This window comes from Chlorocebus sabaeus, chromosome 7, assembly GCF_047675955.1.
Source record: "Chlorocebus sabaeus isolate Y175 chromosome 7, mChlSab1.0.hap1, whole genome shotgun sequence".
In the NCBI taxonomy this organism is placed as follows: domain Eukaryota; kingdom Metazoa; phylum Chordata; class Mammalia; order Primates; family Cercopithecidae; genus Chlorocebus; species Chlorocebus sabaeus.
The window spans coordinates 25,541,679-25,563,474 of NC_132910.1; the positions used below are offsets into that span (position 1 = coordinate 25,541,679).

At 35.7% G+C, this 21,796-nt stretch overlaps 1 protein-coding gene and 1 long non-coding RNA gene across 12 annotated transcripts in view; one reads left to right on the forward strand and one right to left on the reverse strand.

Moving 5' to 3' along the window:
- Window positions 1-21,796, forward strand: part of MTHFD2L (methylenetetrahydrofolate dehydrogenase (NADP+ dependent) 2 like) — a 190,133-nt gene that overhangs the window by 115,787 nt on the left and 52,550 nt on the right. For 10 of the 11 annotated variants that reach the window (XR_012093364.1, XR_005236377.2, XR_012093365.1 and 7 more), the window contains one exon: window positions 1,220-1,312. Coding sequence is in view for 7 of the 11 variants with exons in the window: in XM_007998883.3 (XP_007997074.2) it covers window positions 1,220-1,312 (93 nt within the window). In the remaining 4 variants the exon portion in view is untranslated. Of the gene's footprint in view, window positions 1-1,219; window positions 1,313-18,786; window positions 19,575-21,796 lie in introns of those variants that run through there. The other variant, XM_073017408.1, reaches the window with a different exon arrangement.
- On the reverse strand, window positions 1,349-8,577 carry LOC140711994 (uncharacterized). Its single transcript, XR_012093366.1, has 3 exons — window positions 8,113-8,577; window positions 2,966-3,016; window positions 1,349-1,879 (listed from the first exon to the last, which is right to left on the reverse strand). It is a non-coding gene; the product is annotated as an uncharacterized lncRNA (long non-coding RNA).

Below are 21,796 nucleotides of genomic sequence, written 5' to 3' on the forward strand. Positions count from 1 at the left end.
GTCCTGTGCAGCCTTCTGACTCCTTTATTACTTCCACAGAGTCAGATTGCTTTCTTCTAAAATAGCCCCTCTATGTAAATGTGTTCCCACCCACTCTAAACTATACTGGGTCCCGGAAGTCTCTTCTGTCTTTATTTCTTTTCTCACTGCCCCAATTAGGAAAGCTATATTTTTTTGCACTTTGGGATAAACTTTTCATAGAAGTGTATTTTTGCAGTCAATTTCAGAGATATGCCACTGCCGGCCTTGTTGTCATTCTCCTCATTTCTTAGATGCCTTTCTCCCTGTGGTATCTACTAATTGCTGCTTTTGGTAACTCTCAACATGTTTTTGGAGTCTGTAGAAATTAGGTCTTCTGGTTTTTCTAAAAGTGGTGATCATGTAACTTTTCTTGTTTTGGTTAACTGTAGCATTTGCACATCTTCCAGAAGACAAGATGCAGTCTTCGCCACATTCTTACCAGAAGTCCTCTTGACTGCTCTTTACCACCAACTTTCCTTCACTCCCCTTTCATGGCTCACACTTTAAATATTGGAGTCTCTTGCCTCTCTTGTTCATTCATCACTTCCCTAAGGTTTTCATATAAAAACTTCCTGTGATGTACCTTAACCTATGACAAAAAATTTCGCTATATTCTAGATACCCACTTTCAAAGTTGGTTAGTTTTTTCCTACTATTCTTTAGCTTGGAATGCCTTTTTCTTCCTTACCTGATTGGAATACTTCTGCTCATGCATTGAGACCTAAAAAATGTATTTCCTCCTTTAGGAATCCTTCCCAGACACCTTTTCAAGACAGAATTAATCTCTCAGTTATGCTCCCATAATATATTGTCCCATTTTTTGTTCACTTATCTTGTTGCTTTTAGTATTTGTTTGCCTGTCATTATGAAGACAGTGAGTATCCCGTATCCTAATGTATTAACCAGTCAACACAGAATTTTCAAACTCTTTGTTTCAGGGACTCTACTCATAGCTCTCCGATGATGATTGGCACTTACCCTGATTTGGTCTCATTTGATTTTCCTTTCATTTAATTGAAGGGTACAATATTTTGGTTCCTCTTGGTTTTCTGGTCTAGCTTTTGTGCTCAATGTGATTTAGTCATGTCAAAGTAGCTTTTCTACTCTTAGGAAATAAGTGAAACTCTTGTAGGTTTAGAGCATTTGTAAAATTTTTAAAAGTTCAGTAATCATTGATAGAAATTTTTCTGTATTCCAGGTGATGCAACTGTGACAATAGCTCACAGATACACCCCCAAAGAACAACTGAAGATTCATACGCAGCTGGCAGATATTATCATAGTTGCTGCAGGTAAGTCCTTAGTGACTGTTATTTTTTGGAATGTCATCAGCAGAATAATTCCTGTCCTAAATGCTGACATGTTTGAAAGCTTTTTGAGAGAGTTAGGTGTATGTATGACTAACTTCTGTTGATTAGATTCTGTCTCTTGGCAATCATTGTATCAGTCCATTGTGCCTATGTTAGCATTTATTACTTCATTATGGAAAACCCAAACAGCTTTTGGGATGACAGATTAAGCACAAGAACAATGTGCACTTTGCTAATTGCTTTGACAAACATGGTTTAACAGCATTTACAGAAAAAGGTTGGTGCAGGTAAATAATACATTATAGCTATGGAGAACAATAAAACTGGTACTTTCAAGTTGTATCAAGGAACATAGAATGTTCAGGTGAGGGGAACAGATAGTCACTATGCTGCCCTAAACACAGTCAGGCCGAAGAATTATGTTCTGAAGTCTAGACTTTAGGAGAAAAGTTGATGGATGAGACCATGTCCAAAGGAGAGTATCTGGGATAAGAATCTTTCCAAAAAAGATGACATGAAATTTGGTCTGATGAGCTGAGGATGTTTGGTCTGGAAGAAAGAAAGTATTACCTAAAGAGATACAACAACATTTTTTTTTTTAACATAAAGAAAAAGCCCAAGCCCAAACTTTTATAATAATAAAAGCTTCCTCAAAGTCACCAGTTCTTGAGATAGTAAGTTCCTTTTCTCTGCAGTATTAGCAAAATAGATAAAAACATAAGTGGGATTTCATAGAGCATTATTTGCCAACGTTTATTGGATTTTGCCCCATTTTGGTTGACAAAAAAATCATCCCCTTTCAACATTATCAAAATATTTCAATAAATGTAACAACATAGCTAAAAATGCATGTAAACAGTTGTAATTATTTTGAACATATGTTCTTTGGAGAAGGAATTACTTCTTTCTTTACTCCCTACCATTTAAAGGACCATTGTAGATAATGTCTATGTACTGAGTACTAGGTTGAGTTCATTGCATTTTAATGCTTCCTTCAATGATGAAACTCTTTCTCTATTTTAATATGTAAAAGAAAGTTTTATGAAATATATGTATATGTATACTTATATTTCATAAGATTAAATTTATTTAAATTTATTTGTGTTTTCATACAGGGTAAGTTAACAAGAAAGATATTTTAGAACATAGAAAAGGCTGGAATATGGGGCTTGTGTATGGATAATTCACTTACAGATATTTGAGAGTTTATCACGTGCTCTGATTTTAATTAAACGTGTACTGTTGAATAGCAGAGATAGTACTAAATTCATTCATTCATTCAATAAATATTGGACCCTTCCTATGCAGCAGTATCTGTTTTAAATTTTAGGAATATAACAATGAATACAAATGATGAAGTGCTAGCCCTCGTAGAACTTACATCTTAGTGGGAGAGAGAGCCAATAAACAGTAAAATATAATATCAGATAATGATAAGTGCTATAATGAAATTGGTTGAAGAAATACTGTTTTGGGGATACTGTTTTAGATTGATTGGTGAAGATCTTTTTTGAGAGGTGACCTTTTGAGTAGAGTTCTTCTCCTGGCCATTCTCCATTTGTCCACCAACCCCAGTGTTTGCCTTTCCCTGTCCTGGTCTGGCCCTGAGAGGCTGACTAATGAAGATGGACTCACCTGTGTTCCTTTGACACTGGCTCCCAACAAGGTTTGGCACTAGTAGGATATCTGAAGGAGAATAAGAGAAACGTCAAGTCATGGTGTTTCTTCTCTACTCTCTTCTTCTTTTACTCTCTTTCTCCTTTCTCCTGCATCGATAGCTTTTGCTCAGCATCCTTTCCCCAACAGCTAAGGCTCTCACCGGGCTGCAGTAACACTGTTTCCTCCCTTACCCCTACAGATCTAGGAATGGTACAAACTTCCTCCAGTTTCTAATCTCTAAGAGTGGCAACAGCTTTTGTTTTTCTCTTACCTTGAATATATATGTGTAAAAATTATTTCATTACTGTATGTGGTGGATTCTGCTTGCCATGAAGATACAGACAGAAGCAGATCTGTATGAAGTAAAGGCACAAATCAAGAACCATTCCTGGGGAAGAGCATTCCGAGCAGAGGGAACAGCACATACCAAAGTCCTTAAGCAGGAGCATGCTTGATGTGTTCCAGAACACAGGTCTTTGAGGATTTATTATATTACTCTGATTTCACTTAAATATTAATAAATTATGAGGATACTAGCAGGAAATGTTGTTGGGAAGGTAGCCAGGGTTAGCTCATGTAGGACGTTGTTGGCCATGGTTAGGATTTTGATATAAGCCAAGAACGACTGACAGCAGATCAACATGGTCTGACTTAGGTTTTAAAGGAGTGATCACACCTTTAAAACGTGTCAGACCTTATGTCTGCAGTTGTGTCAAGAACTGACTCTAGGGATGTGAAAGTAGAAACAGAGAGGAAAGGTATTAAAATTTCATTTAATGGATCTAGATTTTGCTGTAATTTGTTTTGTATTTGAAAACATAGTTTCAATCAAATTTAATAAAATATCTGATTCTTCTGTAGGCCCTTTTCTGGAACCTAGAATGTATACATGACTGCAGGAACAGTAATTGGCTCCTCATAGAGTAAAAATAGAAATGTTCTTTTTCTCAGAAAAAAAAAAAAAATCAGTAAGCTGGTACAGATAACCATACCACATTTCCTCTTTTTCTGAGAAATTATATTTGGGTGATATCAAAATGCAAATTTTTGAACTGCATTGACAGAAGTCAGGCATGTTTAGAGAATTAGTAAACTTTTTCAGACCACAGATCAACATTAAGTGAAATAGTGTTTCAGCTACTGATACCTTCATGGCAGATAAATATTATACCGATTTCTTTTTAGAGACACTTGTATTTACACACAAAACACAGAATTTGTTGAGTAAAGAGGAATTTGAATGCTCATCTTTGTCCATTTCTAACCTTAGGTAGAATGAAGTTCACATTATCCTTAAAAGGTATTATTTGACTAATGTTAACAACTTGTACAGAATATTTGACAATTACCCTTAGATAACATTTATCAAATATAATATTGAATGAATATTTTATGCTAGTGGAGGAAAATCTCTCAGCATGCCTTCCTACTCATGGTTTGTTTTATTATTATGACAAATGGCACATGGGTGGTCACAATCCACTTGAAAGAAACACTGATATTCTCTTGTGACTAAGTCAAAGCTTACACCATAATGCCAACACTGTTGTCCTCCTTGAGTTTATCCTCTAGCTTCATTTGTAAAGACCTAAATCAGCACTGAGTCCAGATATTTAAAAAGAAGACAGGAAAAGAAAAAGAAAAGGAAAATAAAGGAAGAGAGGGACAAGGAAGACTCAAGCCTATATAAAATAAACAAGACAGAAGCAAGGAGGTACTCAAGCCTCTAGGTGTGGTGGGTGTTGATGCTCTCCCACAACATGAGGGTATTTTCTTACCACCAGAGGGCGCAAGTCAGGTGAGCCGCTACTTTAGATGTAGCCAAGTTGGCCACACACCATCCTAATCCTAGTTAGAAGACATTTTAAACAAAGACAGTGGGAACAAGTCCTGTTCCTTGCTTTTGTATTTCACCTTTATTGCCTCTTACTAAATACAAAAGTATGTTGAACGTAGAAGACAGATTTGTATATAGTTCTGCAGTCTTCTTGAAGAAATAAATATTTAGCCAATGGGAAATTTAGGGCCAGAAAATTGAGATTTTATAAGAAATAACTAAAGATTGCTACATGTCCAGTTAATTAATAATCACCTGGAGAAGTTAGGGATAAAACATGTAGATATTTATAAATTATAGAAGAAAATGTGAGTGAATATAAAAAAGAAATCCCATATAACCAGACAATAGGAATAAAGTATTACCAGAATGACCATATCATGCATTGTGTGTGGGAAATAAACAAATACAAATAGCAGTGGGTATTTAAAAAGGAGATAGTGATCTAATGGCAGAGGTAGCCAGAATGGGGAGGGCTAGATCACTGTCATAATGAGAATGTCAGCATATATGGAAACAACCTCATCTAGGAGAACTCAGAGTAGAAGGAGGAGGATTGCGTGATATATATCAGAAAGAATAATGTCTGAGACATGAGAATGAAGAATGTGGTGATGAAATCTTGATGCGAGCTTGAAAAAAGTAAAGGAGGAAATCCTGTGTGAAGATCCTGAGACATGAATAATATTAGCTTATGTTAATATTAATGTCATCCCTCCAGTTTCTCATAGTACTAATCCTACAGGCTTAACTATATATCACTCACCTTTTTAAAATTGCCCCCCAAAATTGAGATTTAGACTCAGTTAGAAGCTTAGATCTGCAGAATCAGACCCTGTCACACTATGCAATTAGAAGTAAGAAGCTTCAAGTCCCTACTCAAAGCCACATCTCTGAATTCACAGAGAGAGTTAACAAGTTTCCAGGGTACTTTAGTGTACCATGGTTATAGCACATAGTACCTGTTTATAGTTGTTATCTTCATTAGACTACAGCAAGGAAAGGGCTGGTTTTTTTTGTCTGTTTGTTTTTTGTTTTTTAAGCTTGCTAGGTCCGTGCTTAGAACAATATGTAACACATAGTGGTTGCCCAATAAATGTGAGCTGTGTTGATTTTGAGATTATAACTAAAATAAGGACTTTTTCAAATTGATACACATTTAGTCGATATATTTTAAATATAATTTTTTTTAAGATGGAATTATTCTAGTTGTTGGATTTACACAGTGTAGCATTATTTTTGGGAACTACCAGATATTTTCAGTTGTTCGTAAAGTAGTTGCTAAAGCAATAAAAAATGAAATATTCATTAATGAAAGAGTAGTTCATGTCATTAAGTGTATGAATGGAGTGATTTAGGTGTAAATGTTAAGATTAAGAAATGATGGGAAAGGGGGCTGCGCACAGTGGCTTACACCTGTAATCCTAGCACTTTGGGAGGCTGAGGTGGGTGGATTGCCTGTGGTCAGAAGTTCAAGACCAGCCTGGCCAACATGGTGAAACCCTGTCTCTACTAAAAATACAAAAATTAGCCAGGTATGGTGGTGGGTGCCTGTAATCCCAGCTACTCAGGAGGCTGAGGCAGGAGAATCGCTTGACCGTGGGAGGCGGAAGTTGCAGTGAGCCGAGATCACACCACTGCACTCCAGCCTGGACAACAGAGCAAGACTCTGTCTCAGAAAAAAAAAAAAGAAAGAAAAAAGAAATTACAGAAAAGGTGAAGAAAGAGTAAGGAGACTATTACTGACATCTAAAGCACAGTCAGAGTATTGGATGGCTGAAAGGGGAGGAGCAGTTTAGGGAAAGGCTAAATCAGCTTTGTACAAGCTACTGATGAAAAAGGGAAGGCTGGCCAGTATCAGTTCTAAGATCATCCTGGAGATCATTGGGCTTTCTCATATCTCATGCTTTGAGGAAACTGTAGGCTATCCTAAGTCTGTAAAATTCTAGGAATCTTCATTATTCAGCAGGATAGGCAAGTTTTTTTTGACATTGTCCACATTACCCTCCACCCATCTGAGTAAACTCTGAAACTACCTATATTCAGGAAATGAGCTGCTGAGTCAATGCCACTTGCATGTCAAGCTCTGGATGCAGTGTCACGGTGGTGAAAGCTGGCGTTTTTGGCCACTAAGCCATCCCTTCCAGTGTGATGAATGAACCTTCACAGTTGTAACTTTAGAGTCTCTATTGCAACACTTTTAATGACAGATACCATGATATAAAACAGGATAAATGGGCAATTTAGTAATTCAGAATATTCATACTTACTTGTCATAAAGTACAAAGTGACCAACTAATTTCCTTTCACCACTTCTCCAATCATATTATCAAGTCTTAGAAACGCTTCCATCAAACATTATCCTAGGGCTCAATAGGGTTTTCCCCCGGGTGTATTTCCTCCTCCTTGAAACAGGACTTGTAATTTTCAGGAAACCAGGACATTGAGAAGTTCCAAGGGGTGGGGCGTGGAAATAGCTCCACCATCCCCACAGCTCATGCAACCCGGGAGTGGAACTTGCTCACTTACAGCCCTGAGTGCTTCCTGAGTGATGCCAGCACATTTCATGGCTTCACTCAGACTATTGTCCTTTCCATATCTCATTTCTTATTTCGTTATTGTCCAGCTTGTCCTCTTTTGCTAGCCTCTGCTACTCTACTTATGAGTTCCTTCCCTCCTTCCTAAAAGTTGCCATTATTTTCATGGTACAGAGTAGTGAACATGCACAGGCCTTTCTAAAGTAAGAATTTCGGAATTTAAATTCCAGCTCTGAGACTTGCTAATTGTGAGCTTGTTCTCATCTCTGAATCTCAATCTGTTCATTGATGTGATTTGAATGATAATAATAAAAATAACCTTTCATAGCAATGTCTACTTTATATTTTTGATCTTAACCATGGTGATCTAAGTAGAATTTCCCATGTCTAAAATGATGCCTTTTACTTATTGAAAGGCATTTTAGTGTGGTTTATGTGTAATACCAAGTACAGAATATTTAATACTTCTCAAAAAAAAAATTTTGCATAGTGTAATCAAGCTAGCCAATCCATGTAAAGAGCACAGCACAGTGCCCAGTATATGGCAAATATTCAGTAAGTGTTATGTGTTAATGTATTCTATGTTAGGCATTGCGTGTGAATATTTAAACAATTTAGAAATGATAAATCAGTTGATTATTAAGCCACAACTAAACTAAAAGAATATACTTCTTGGTTGCTTTAGATACTAATATAGTATCAGAGTAGAGTAGTTATTATAAGTATAAATAAATTAAGAAGTAACTTACACATGAGTGACCAACTTTATAGAAACTTTATTTTTATACTTAAGATGTATGGCTTCTCAGGATGACATCAGCACTTGTTCATAGATGCGTATTCTGTTGTTCCCTGGATGAATTCCTTATTGCCTCTCCCTCCTTTGGAACAACCTGACTTTGAGAGGGGAGACAGGGAAGGTTGAGGTACTTAGATGAAAGGGATTTTTTTTCTCTCAGACCTTTATCCACCCTCCCAGTCTCCCTCCTTCTCTGTTTCTACCTCATCTTCCCACCTCAGTCTATTCTGGCCCTCACAACCCATGCCCAAAGCCTAAGTTACTAACTAAACAAAGCTCCCCTGGTCTGCAGTGGACTTTGTCAATACCTGAGAGGGCAGCTTGACTACTGATACTTTTCTTGGTGTCAGCAATACATCCTTACTGCAAAGACTTAGAAAACTTGGACAATAGAGAGGGAGGGAAAGAACCTTAATCCCAACCAAAGTGAAATATGGTAAACAATTTGATGTTTGACCTTGTAATGTTTTATATTTATATATGGATCTAAATATTTAAATAATTATTTTATCTTATATATACTGTTTGTATTTAGCAGCTCTACACTGTGTACATGTTTCTTTATAAAATGCTTTCTTCCAAAACAGACTTCTTCTAATGACTCCATAATATTGAGCTCTATGGATATACTATAATTTATTTATTCGGTTCTTGACTGTTGGACATTTAGATTGTTCCCTGAGTTTTACTGTTACGATAATGAAGCAAACAGCTGTAAACATCTTAGATTATTTGCACCAGTAACCTATAATATTTATCATATTGGTCTTAAGTTTATTTTCTTAGTAATTGTTACTTATATTCTAAAAACTAATGAACATTTAAGCTTGGTGTATAATAAAAGCTCACATGTGTATTTAATATTAAAGCATATTTCATACCTTACCTGTGCATTTATGTAAAGTTTTAATAGAAAGAGGAGATAGATTTGTCTCATTTGTAACCCATTCTCTTGGCCTTTTATCATTACCAATCAGTATACTATGAAGCTCTAGATCCTTATCTTTCTACAAGAGAAGATAGAAGCCTGGTGTATGGGGAAAGGGACTCAAATATGAAGTAGGGTGTCATATCAAAAGAAACATGGTCGTTAAAGTAAGGAGGATTTGGTTTTAAATTCAATTTTAACTTTAAAAATCACATCTAACTCTCTGGGCTTTATTTTCAGCTATTGCAAAATGGAGGTAGTCATACTAGTGTTTATAAACTGTCATAAAAATTACATGCTTAGCACATAATGGCTACTAAGTGAATGTAGTTTCCCCTCCCTTCGTTCTCCTATTGTGTGGTGAACTTATCACTAAAATTACAATATGTTTTAAATGAAAATATGTAAAAATGTATTCTCTATTACGAAAAGTCTTTGTCTTTAACTTTCTGATACTTTGGTAATACAGACTGTACAAAAACGTGTACAAACTTTTATCTGTTTCCTTGATGCTCATTAGCCTCAAATAAGCAAAAACATTTTCCCAAGATTGATCACCTCAGAACCATCCCAAAGTTTTATTTTTTTTCTTCATTTGCTTGAGACCCTTGCATTTTTCTCCTCAACTTGTTCTAATTACAGAGACTTTTGAAAAGGGAGGTTTAATCTTTTCATCTCTAGGTGTTTTCAATCTATGGTATTAGTACATGGTTAGCTGAGGTTGATTTTTTTTTCTTTTGAGGCTGTTCTCTCAACACACACATATATATGTGTGTGTATGTGTATATATATGTATATACATATGTGTATATATTATGTGTGTGTGTGTATATATATATACTACTATTGATTTTTCATGAGTAAAACAAGCATTGATAGCAATATCCAAAAAGACTTCAGTAAAGAACAGTTTAGATCAAAGATCTTTCACTGTGGAGAATTACAGACTTCCTTAGAAATATACTTTAGATGGTTAAATGATACATCATTTAAACTTAATTCTACTTGGGTCCATGCATGTATATAATGGGCTTAGGAAGAAGTGAGGTTCCTCCTTTCAAGTTATGTCTGTAGCTTTTAATATTATCACTTTGTTATATTTTTATGTCAGATCTTTAAAAGGTTTACATTAGGAAATATTTAAATATACCCAAAAGTGTATAAAAAGAATGTTAATAAATTTCTCTGATGGCCAGTGATGATGAGCATTTTTTCATGTGTCTGTTGGCTGTATGAATGTCTTCTTTTGAGAAATGTCTGTTCATATCCTTTGCCCACTTTTGGATGGGGTTGTTTGTTTTTTTCTTGTAAATTTGTTTGAGTTCTTTGTAGGTTCTGGATATTAGCCCTTTGTCAGATGAGTAGATTGCAAAAATTTTCTCCCATTCTGTAGGTTGCCTGCTCACTCTGATGGTAGTTTCTTTTGCTGTGCAGAAGCTCTTTAGTTTGATGAGATCCCATTTGTCAATTTTGGCTTTTGTTGCCGTTGCTTTTGGTGTTTTAGACATGAAGTCTTTGCCCATGCCTATGTCCTGAATGGTACTACCTAGGTTTTCCTCTAGGATTTTTATGGTATTAGGTCTAACATTTAAGTCTCTAATCCATCTTGAATTAATTTTCGTATAAGGAGTAAGGAAAAGATCCAGTTTCAGCTTTCTACTTATGGCTAGCCAGTTTTCCCAGCACCATTTATTAAATAGGGAATCCTTTCCCCATTTCTTGTTTCTCTCAGGTTCTCACACCAGTTAGAATGGCGATCATTAAAAAGTCAGGAAACAACAGGTGCTGGAGAGGATGTGGAGAAATAGGAACACTTTTACACTGTTGGTGGGATTGTAAACTAGTTCAACCATTATGGAAAACAGTATGGCGATTCCTCAAGGATCTAGAACTAGATGTACCATATGACCCAGCCATCCCATTACTGGGTATATACCCAAAGGATTATAAATTATGCTGCTATAAGGACACATGCACACGTATGTTTATTGCAGCACTATTCACAATAGCAAAGACTTGGAATCAACCCAAATGTCCATCAGTGACAGATTGGATTAAGAAAATGTGGCACATATACACCATGGAATACTATGCAGCCATAAAAAAGGATGAGTTTGTGTCCTTTGTAGGGACATGGATGCAGCTGGAAACCATCATTCTTAGCAAACTATCACAGGAACAGAAAACCAAACACCGCATGTTCTCACTCATAGGTGGGAACTGAACAATGAGATCACTTGGACTCGGGAAGGGGAACATCACACACCGGGGCCTATCATGGGGAGGGGGGAGGGGGGAGGGATTGCATTGGGAGTTATACCTGATGTAAATGACGAGTTGATGGGTGCAGCACACCAACATGGCACAAGTATACATATGTAGCAAACCTGCACGTTGTGCACATGTACCCTACAACTTGAAGTTTAATAATAATAAATAAATTTAAAAAAAAAAAAAAAAAAAAAGAAAAGGGGGAGAGAGAAAGGTTTCAGAAAAAAAAAAAAAAAAAAGAATGTTAATAAAAATGTTAACACTTATCAGTACCTAAATTTGTCAGATATGAATACTATGTATATTTTCATTCTACCTGTTTTATATTTCTATAACTTGCTTTGTTTTGATTAATGTTATGACTTAAAAATTTGCCCATGCTAATAGATGTAGCACTCAATTGCTCAGTAATACTCAATTGCTGAGTATCCATTTTCTGTTGATGAATATACATGTTATTCCCAATTTATTGCCATTATGAACAGTTCTGTAATGTTTAAGTTTATACATATTTTCTTGGAGACTCATTCATTCATCTATCCAACAAATACTATTTTTGCCACTGGTATATATTAGGCCATATAGCAGGCAATAGAAAAAAATATATATATAAATTTGGTTCAGCTCTTGAGAAGTCCAGACACTAGTACACTAGTAGAGGAGAAAGATGTACAAACAAATTAGTGTAATACAGCTTGCTAGTGCAATATTAGATATGTGTGTGTATACATATGTATATGTCTGTCTAGAAAAGGAGCCTGTGTGTGTGTGTGTGTGTGTGTGTGTGTGTAAGAGACACAGAGAGGTTGAGAAAGAAAAACAGAGACAGAGAGAGAGCATCATTGGAGAGGAAGTAATAGCTATTTTCCTCTGACTCTGAAGAGTAAATGAATGAGTTGGGTTCCATCCCACAGAATGAACAGAAAATCACCATACAGAATAAAAGGTAATGAGACTTCTGGAAGCTTAGAGCTATAAAATTCTATGCATATAGCAAAGAAAATATTTACTCTTTCAGAATGATAGGTGCCTATGTGTGATTTGTGAAAGATGAAGTATAACATTTAGGAAAAACCAGACATCATAATAAATTTTAAAAATTTAATTTTATCCTGTAGGTCATGAGCAACCTTTAAATAATTAGAAGCACTGGAATAACTTCATATTTGAATTTTAGAAAGATCACTTGGATAGCCCCTGTGTGGGGATAAAACTGGAAGTAGCATTGATGTGGTTCTACAGTAATACAGGAGTAGATGAAAGTGAGAAGGAAAAACAGGAAGGAAAGACTTACTGGCTTTAGAGACTAAGTATATGGTGTTGCCATTAACAAGCAAGGGCATATAGAAAGGAAGCAAGGTTTGGGAGACATAAAGATGAGTGGGTGGGAGGAGATAATTAATTCAATGTGAACGTGTTGAGTTGATGACACTAGGTGTTATATTCAGGTGGAAAAGTCCAGGAGAGGGTGAGATATGTGGGTGTGGGGTTTGGGAGAGGGCTCTGTTCTGGAGTGGTAATTTTGGAAGTCATTAATATCCAGGATATTGGACACAAATGCATGGATAAAACCATCTAGAATAAGTCTGTTTATAGTGCATGGACTGAATTTCTGTTTCAGATATATTTGAAGTGTTTTGGTTGACATGGTTACTTCTATAACATTGCCTTCTTTCTTCTGTATAACTAGTGCCAATGACAGCCTATTCTTATTCCAGCATTGACTTTGATTGATTGTATAAGAAAAAACTGGTATTTTTTTGAAGCTTTGTTGTTTCATACCTGTTGTTCTTTTGTAACTCCAACCTTTATCACCTTTAAAGCATTGTTTGAGCAACATGAGATAATGTATTTGATAAACCAAAATGTACCATATAGTGGAGACAAAATTGTGTCCTGAAAATAAAATGATGGACTTAACTTCACAAATATTTAATTTTTTTCATGTAAAAGATTAAATTTAACTTCTTTAGTGTAATGTAAACTTCTTTAATAAATGTTTCCAGCAGGCTGAATTTTTTGTTTATGCTTGCATTTGTAGTCTTTGCATAGTGGATTTACTGTGACCATCTAATGCTCAGTTAATTTCCATTATCTGACTTGTCCAGGTTACCAATTTGACCTGATTTTTACAGTTTTATTGCTCACAGCCTATTGTATCTTCACAGCATTTTTTTCTGTGACCAACAGCCTGATTTTAGTAACTCTGGATTTCCCATGTCCATTATTTGATTATGTTAATGCTTTCTAAAGCACAAATAGTTTTCTCAATTCCTTATGCCTTATTTGATTTCTAAACCAAATTGCCTAAATTTTGCTTGAAACATCTATTGACTTATTCACTCTTATTCTTTAAAAACTAGGACCTCAAAATGAAAGTTCTGCATGCTATGGATGTGCTTGGTAGATTTTTCTAGCCATCCAGTGTATTCCCTATGGTCTTACCTTGTCCTTTATTCCTTCATACTTGTGGTGGCCATTCAACTTCCCTGAGTCTCTGGTCAAGGCAACTTATGACATGCCAGAGTCTACATTGCTAGTATGGATTGAAAGCTTTCTGTCTCTAGCTCAGTCACGCCAGTAAACGATTATCTCTGCATGAAAAACAGGATAGACTTTAAATATCTAATAAAGAGTGGTGCGTAATGCACATATATTTTTCCTAGCGTGTCAGTAGATGATTTAAAATCATGCTTTAAGTTTTATGTGCCTTTTTGGATATGTCCCATGAATATTATCACTCACTTCATCAGCAGACTCCAATACATGCTATCTGAACCTACACCAAAGAGGAGGTATAAAGCATTTTTCCCCACCGTACTTTCAGTGGATGTACCTCTTTTTAGTTTTTTTTTTTTTAAAATAAACCTTACTTTGTATGGGATTATATGAAGTTGTACTATATAAAAAACCGTTTAATAATATCCATGTCAGGCATAAAATATGCCTTTACATTTTGTAAAATTTAAATATGTTGTGGTAGCATGGGATGACAAGGGTGCTGTCATATAAAGTATAAAAGTCCTCACTCAAAAATCATATTGTGAAGTATACAAAATAATAAAAAGGAGAAGGAAAAAGGAAATACAAAGAAAGGACCTACATGACATATATGATGAGTAGGGAATAGTAAGAATTATAGTAGGACAGCACCAGAGTGAAATCCACTGTTCTGTGATCTCCAGCAGCCAGGACCATGTCTTATTTATATTTGTGTTTCTTGTACCTGGTTAAGAACCTGGGCTTTAGGACTAGAAAACTCACTGTTCAATGAATGAATTCCTTTCTTTAGAAGTCAAGTGCTTAACCGGTCAGGCGCGGTGGCTCAAGCCTATAATCCCAACATTTTGGGAGGCCAAGATGGTCAGATCATTTGAAGTCAGGAGCTCAAGACCAGGCTGACCAACATGGTGAAAACTAGTCTCTATGAAAAATACAAAAATTAGCTGAGCATGGTGGTGCACACCTGTAATCTCAGCTACTTGAGAGGCTGAGGCACGAGAATCGCTTGAGAGAATGGCTTCAACCCGGGAGGCAGAGGTTGCAGTGAGCCGAGATCATGCCACTGCACTCCTGCCTGGGTGACAGAGTGAGACTTTGGGGGAAAAAAGAAAAAAAAAAGTCAAGTGCTTATCTTGGTCTTAGTTTAAGCTTTTTTCCTAGAAGGTAAGGAAGGTCTTCATAGAGGGAGATGATCCTTTCAGGACTCATTCAGCCTTAGATTCTCTTTCATACCTTGTTTGGGGCTGTTCCACTTCATGAAAGCTTAATATGGCATTGCATCAGCACCACTGACTCAGAGCTTGCACCTGCAGAGTTCAAAGAAAGGTAGGGAAGAGGCAAAGAAACAACTGAGAAATTACTGTCTTCAATGAAAAAACTAGAAAATACCATTGCTTTACTTCCTACTATGGGTAGGAATATAAGCCTTTCTACAGGTGAAGTCATCATTCCAGTAGTGTTTTCAGAGCATGGTATTGTCGAATGTCTGCTCCAGACATGTGTTGACTATCAGAAAGTGAAACAATTTTATTAAATCTATAGTCATTATTAGTTGTGTCATTTAAATAGCATCAGCATACCTAATTAATACCTAGGAAAATTAATATTTAAAAAATGTAATGATCAAAATGTTACATGTCAGTGCTTATGTAATAATCCACACAGAGGTGGTGTTTGAAATGTACTTTGGAGACTCTGACGGAGCACCTGGCTACCTGCTTTAGGTGTGGCTTTGGTTCTGAAGTAGAGCAGTGAGAAGGAAGGAATGTGTATTGGTATATATCTGTGGTGTCTTCTAGGGCAACTTTCTATGAAAGGCCTTTCGTTTTACTCATTTATGTAATTAAAGACTTAAATGTTAGACCTAAAACCATAAAAACCCTAGAAGAAAACCTAGGCAATACCATTCAGGACATAAGCATGGGCAAGGATTTCATGACCAAAACACCAAAAGCAATGGCAACAAAAGCCAAAATAGACAAACGGGATCTAATTAAACTAAAGAGCTTCTGCACAGCAAAAGACACTGTCATCAGAGTGAACAGGCAACCTACAGAACGAGAGAAAATTTTTGCAATCTACCTTTCTGACAAAGGTCTTATATCCAGAATCTACAAGGAACTTAAACAAATTTACAAGAAAAAAGCAACCCCATCAAAATGTGGACAAAGGATATGAACAGACACTTCTTAAAAGAAGACATTTATTCAGCCAACAGACACATGAAAAATGCTCATCATCACTGGGCATCAGAGAAGTGCAAATCAAAACCACAATGAGATGCCATCTCACACCAACTAGAATGGTGATTATTAAAAAGTCAGGAAACAACAGATGCTGGAAAGGATATGGAGAAATAGGAACACTTTTACACTGTTGGTGGGACTGTAAACTAGTTCAACCATTGTGGAAGGCAGTGTGACAATTCCTCAAGGATCTAGAACCAGAAATAAGATTTGACCCAGCAATTCCATTACTGGGTATATACCCAAAGGATTATAAATTATAAATCATGCTACTATAAAGACACATGCACACGTATGTTCGTTGCGGCAGTATTCACAATAACAAAAACTTGGAACCAACCCAAATGTCATCAATGATAGACTGGATTAAGAAAATGTGGCACATATACACCATGGAATACTATGCAGCCATAAAAAAGGATGAGTTCATTTTCTTTACAGGGATATGGATGCAGCTGGAAACCATCATTCTGAGCAAACTATCACAAGGACAGAAAACCAAACACTGCATGTTCTCACTCATAGGTGGGAATTGAACAATGAGAACACTTGGACACAGGATGGGGAACATCACACCCCAGGGCCTGTCATGGGGTGGGGAGCAGGAGGAGGGATAGCATTAGGAGAAATACCTAATGTAAATGACGAGTTAGTGGGTGCAGCAAACCAACATGGCACACGTATACCTATGTAACAAACCTGCACGTTTTGCACATGTACCCTAGAACTTAAAGTATGATTAAAAAAAAAGAAAAAAGAAAAAAAGGCTTCTGGCTCTATCTTTTACCGAAGCACATCTCCCCTACATTTATTTTTGTTTAATTCATAATTGCTCATTTTAAAAATGACTTACCTTTGTTACAAAACATGAGAATTAACGAGTATTGTGCAGAAGTGTTGGCTTTATGACTGTGGTTTGAACAAATTCAAATAACTCATAGTTTTTCTCTGAGTGTGCAGATTGCAGGCAATTCACTCAACATTTTATTAATATGTGCCTTTCAAGTGAAGATAATAGTATAAGAATCAGATATTACATTGTTAAAAAAAGGGCAAGTGCATTGCAATAATATTTTTGTTAAGATTCTATTATGTGTTTCATAATTCCTGCTTATATTTATTTTAACAAAAATCAGAAGGATTCCTTGTCTCTGTAAAATACACATACACATACAACCCCAAATCCACATTACCATATATATCCTTCCCAGGGTAGTTGGTCAGGATATTCTTAAAAATAATGTGGTGCACCATATCAAAAAGAGTGAGAATCCCTCCATGTGTACTAAGAGTAACATACATTCTTGTAGGTCACTAAGATACCACCCCCAAATTTACTTCTATTGAATAAAAAAAAATTGAAGGGGTTACCCCTCCTCTACTTAATGATGAATTTTATAACATTTTCATGAAAGCTCTGCAAAAGGTTTTTGAGCAGTTTGGAAAGAACTCTGGAAATGGCATTAGTTTTACTGCAGCCTAGCTACAGAATTAGATAGTAAACATAAGTACATTTCTGCAAATACAAATAATTTTTTAAACTTTTTTAGGAGACAAGCTTGTTAACTAACATTATCACAGGTCCCAAAATACTACATTTAGAAATTTATCCTACAGAGAATTGTATTGAGGCTTACAGAGATAATATACAAAGATAGCTGTTATGCATTTATTTATGATAGCAAAAAGTGGAAACACTCTAACCATTCAACAGTGTCGGAACATTTAATGGATGATGGATGATGTTGTATATCTATAGGAATTCTATAGATCCAATTAAATTATATTTTTAAAAACATATGCATTTGATTATATTCATTATAGAAAGAGATATGACCACATACAGTCATGCATACACACTCACAAATATAAAACAGATAATTAAAAAATACAACTTGAGACGTTATCTCTGATAGATAAATATAGATTCCTTTTTATCATTTGCTGAATTCTCTAAGTGAATTTTCTAAAATGTATTGATTTCACATTACAAAGCAAAATAAAGAATATTTAGATGACCCATTTCCAATCACTGGCAAGATTCTGCCTGCTGCCATGTTGTTTTCTGAAGCTGTTACTTTTTAATATAGAGGAGCATGGAAACAATGTATTAAACTGAAATGGCTAGTCTCCTACAAACTACCAAACACCTTTAATTATTTGGCTTTTCTTGGGACAAAAAAGAAATATGAATTAAATGGATAAATCATGTAGTATGTGAATTATTCCTCAATAAAGCTTTTCAAAAAAGATATGGGAAACTGGAAGCCCTGGGGATACTAAAATAGAGGATAATTTCGGCTTTCAAATTTATTTCCATATATGTAGGAGGAAGAAGTCATCTAGTTTTTAATTAGCATCAAGAGGAAGGAGTGGTGCAAGAATATGAGGGAAAGAGAGAGAAAAGGAATCCCTCTACCTGCTCTCACTTTAGTTCCTTACTTTTACCATTACCAAATGACTTTTACTGTTCTCTGTCTTGGACATTCCTAATTGCTGAGCTCTTTCCTCAAGCTCGTAGAATTAGCCAGATGACATTAATAACTTGTTCTATAATGTTATGGTCTGCCAAGGATAAATCTATATTTTAACTGAAGCATGTTTTGTAATAAATATGTCCAGATTCATTTTTCCCCAATATCATTATTTAATTTTTAATTTTTTGTTTTATTTATAGGGTCTCTCTCTGTTTCCCAGGCTGGAGTGCAGTGGCACGGTCATGGCTCACTGTAGCCTTGACCTCCTGGGCTAGAGTGATCCTCCCACCTCAGCCTTCTGAGTAGCTGGGACTACAAGGTGCACACCACCATGCCCAGCTAATTTTTGTATTTTTTTTTGTAGAGACGGAATTTCACCATTTTGCCCAGGTGGTCTCCAACTCCTGAACTCAAGCGATCTGCCTGCCTCAGCTTCCTAAAGTGCTGGGATTACAGGCATGAGCCACCACACCCAGCACTATATAAGTATTTTAGACCTTATAAAAACATATCTAGTTTAAAGTTTGTCTTATTAATTTTCTTGACATTGCTAAAAAAAAAAAAAAAAGCATGTATATCCATTCATGCAATATTCCTCAGCAGTGAAAAGGAATGAACTATGATACAGCAACCTGAATGAATTTCCAGCAAATTATGAAGTAAAAAAGCCAATCTCACATGTTCCATGTTCAATTATAGAATATATGATTCCATTTATATAGCATTCTTGAAAGTGACAAAATTAGTGGAGTCAAGGATGGGATGACATGGGAGGGAACTGGGTGTGGCTGTAATAAGGCAACATGAGGGAACCTTATGATGATGGAAATGTTCTGTATCTTAACTGTATCAATGTCAATATCCTGGGTATAATATTGTCCTATAGTTTGGCAGGATATTACCATCGTATAGTATCTTGTATTATTTCTTACAATGGCTTGTGAATCTATAATTATTTAAAAATGACAATTTAAAGCATATAGCAAATAAGTAAAAGAATAAAATAAAAACAGACTACAAAAATGGTCAGAAATGGCGGGCGCCTATAGTCCCAGCTACTCGGGAGGCTGAGGTAGGAGAATGGCATAAACCCGGGAGGCGGAGCTTGCAGTGAGCCGAGATCCGGCCACTGCACTCCGGCCTGGGTGACATGACAGAGTGAGACTCCGTCTCAAAAAAAAAAAAAAAAAAAAAAAAAAAAAGGTCAAAAAAGCATGTATAGGGACATTTAATAATCTTTTCTGTATGATTAAATAATTAAAATATTCTCATTTTTGAGTATCATAGTACATTATTTTTAAAAACTTAGTGGTTGGTTGCAAACAGATTTTAATGTAATCTTTCAGTATAGAGTTTTAGTATAGGCTTATCATCATTTCTTTATTTAAATATCAGTGTTTACAATGTTTATTATAATAAGGATGACTAATATTTTTTGAACATTTCTGAAACATCATCTTATTTAAATCTTACAACATTCTTATGAGGTCAGTAAGGTTATTATTTCTATATTATAGATGCAAAAAGTTGAGGCTTAAAGTGAATTGATTTGCTTATGATCATACAATAAAGTAGCTTAATTAGGACTGGAAACCAAGTCTGTCTTACTCTAAAGCTCCTGATATTGATTCTTTATTCTGTTTTTGGCTATTGCTGCCATGATTTTGGACAGTGGGATATGCTTTTAATTTTTCTTGTTTGTTTGCTTTATATCAAGTGTAAGTGTTAACATATTTGAAAGAGTGGGCATCAGCCTTAGATAGCTGTTGCTTAGGAATTTATAGTTATGTTGGTCACATGTCTCTTTTCCTTGGCAATACTTTTTAATAGAACCGAAAGGGCATATTTAAAGAAAACAAAAAACCAGCATATGTTTAAATTTACAAAAAGTTTGCAAAGTTCTAACTACAATTCTATAACTGTCTTCTAATGTATAACATTTCACATTCATATTTTTAAATAGAGCTTATAGTCTAATAGACACTAATCAAGTAACAACATACAAATGTAACAGCAAAATTTGAAAATTGGTGAGAGAAAGAGGTGCAGGATGCTACAGGTACCTATAGAAGGGGATTTGGTCTAGTGTTAGGATTGCTGTGGCACAGAAGGCCTCCCAAAGGATGTGGCCTCTCAGCTGCCATATGCTTTTTAAGGGTTTGTGATTAATAGCCAAGAAAGACTTTTGTAGTTTTCTTTAACCGGTTTTAACAATGCATAAATCGGATACATTTTTATCATAGCGCATTTCAGTTATGCCAGCCATCTTCCAGATAGTATGTTTCAAGCTCCCTGAGGACAGGAACTCTGCAGGTTATCTTTGTACTCCCAAATGTGAGGATACTATCTCATCACATTCCTATTAGGCTAAATGGAATGGGATTGTTATGGTAGCAAAAAAACGCTGCCATGAAGACCTTTGACATACTTGAGGCAAAGTCTTGAAGTTTTCTTAAATCCACATTTGTAAATTTTGCTGATTTTTAAAAACAAATATTTGGTTTATTTTGATATTTTATTGTTTTATTTGATTTTAATAAACATTTTTTTTACTTTAAAAAATTATTCCTTTGATTTACAAGATTCCGTCTCAGGATTGTTCAGAGTATCTTTCTCTGCATGTTTTTCATATTGCTAAATTAATATGAATATGTTGTTTTATTTTTTGTTTGGTCCTTACATCACAAATATATCATAAGCACCTATGAATTCTCCCAAAACAAAGCTTGTAGGCAAGGTAACAGAGCCACGCATTAAATCCCTAGGAGTAAAGAGAGCTTTTTTATTCTCTCAAAGCACCCATTCTTTCCTGACTTTGGCTTGTACACAGACCTCACCTATTACAGTGGGCTCTGTGAGATTTGGCCCAAAACACTGTTGTTTTTATGCTTTGTGGAGGATCAAAATGATAAATAACACTGCTCAATCTGTTGGTAGGTGTGACAGAACAACCTCTTGTTACTATTTGTTCCTACTGTTGTTATGTGATTATTATATGTTTAAGGTTGAGCCTGTGGGAGAAAATGCCACTCCCTGTTTGTTGGGGGTGGGGTCTCAAATGAAGAGTGAAGTCATTTGTTACATTCATCACCACAATCTTTCCAGTCTTCTGAGAAGTGGTATAATCCTCAGATCAGAAAGATAGATGAGTGGGTAGTCTTCGCTTGAGGGCAGAGATAGAGCCGTCTATTGGCTTTGCAGGAAATGGCT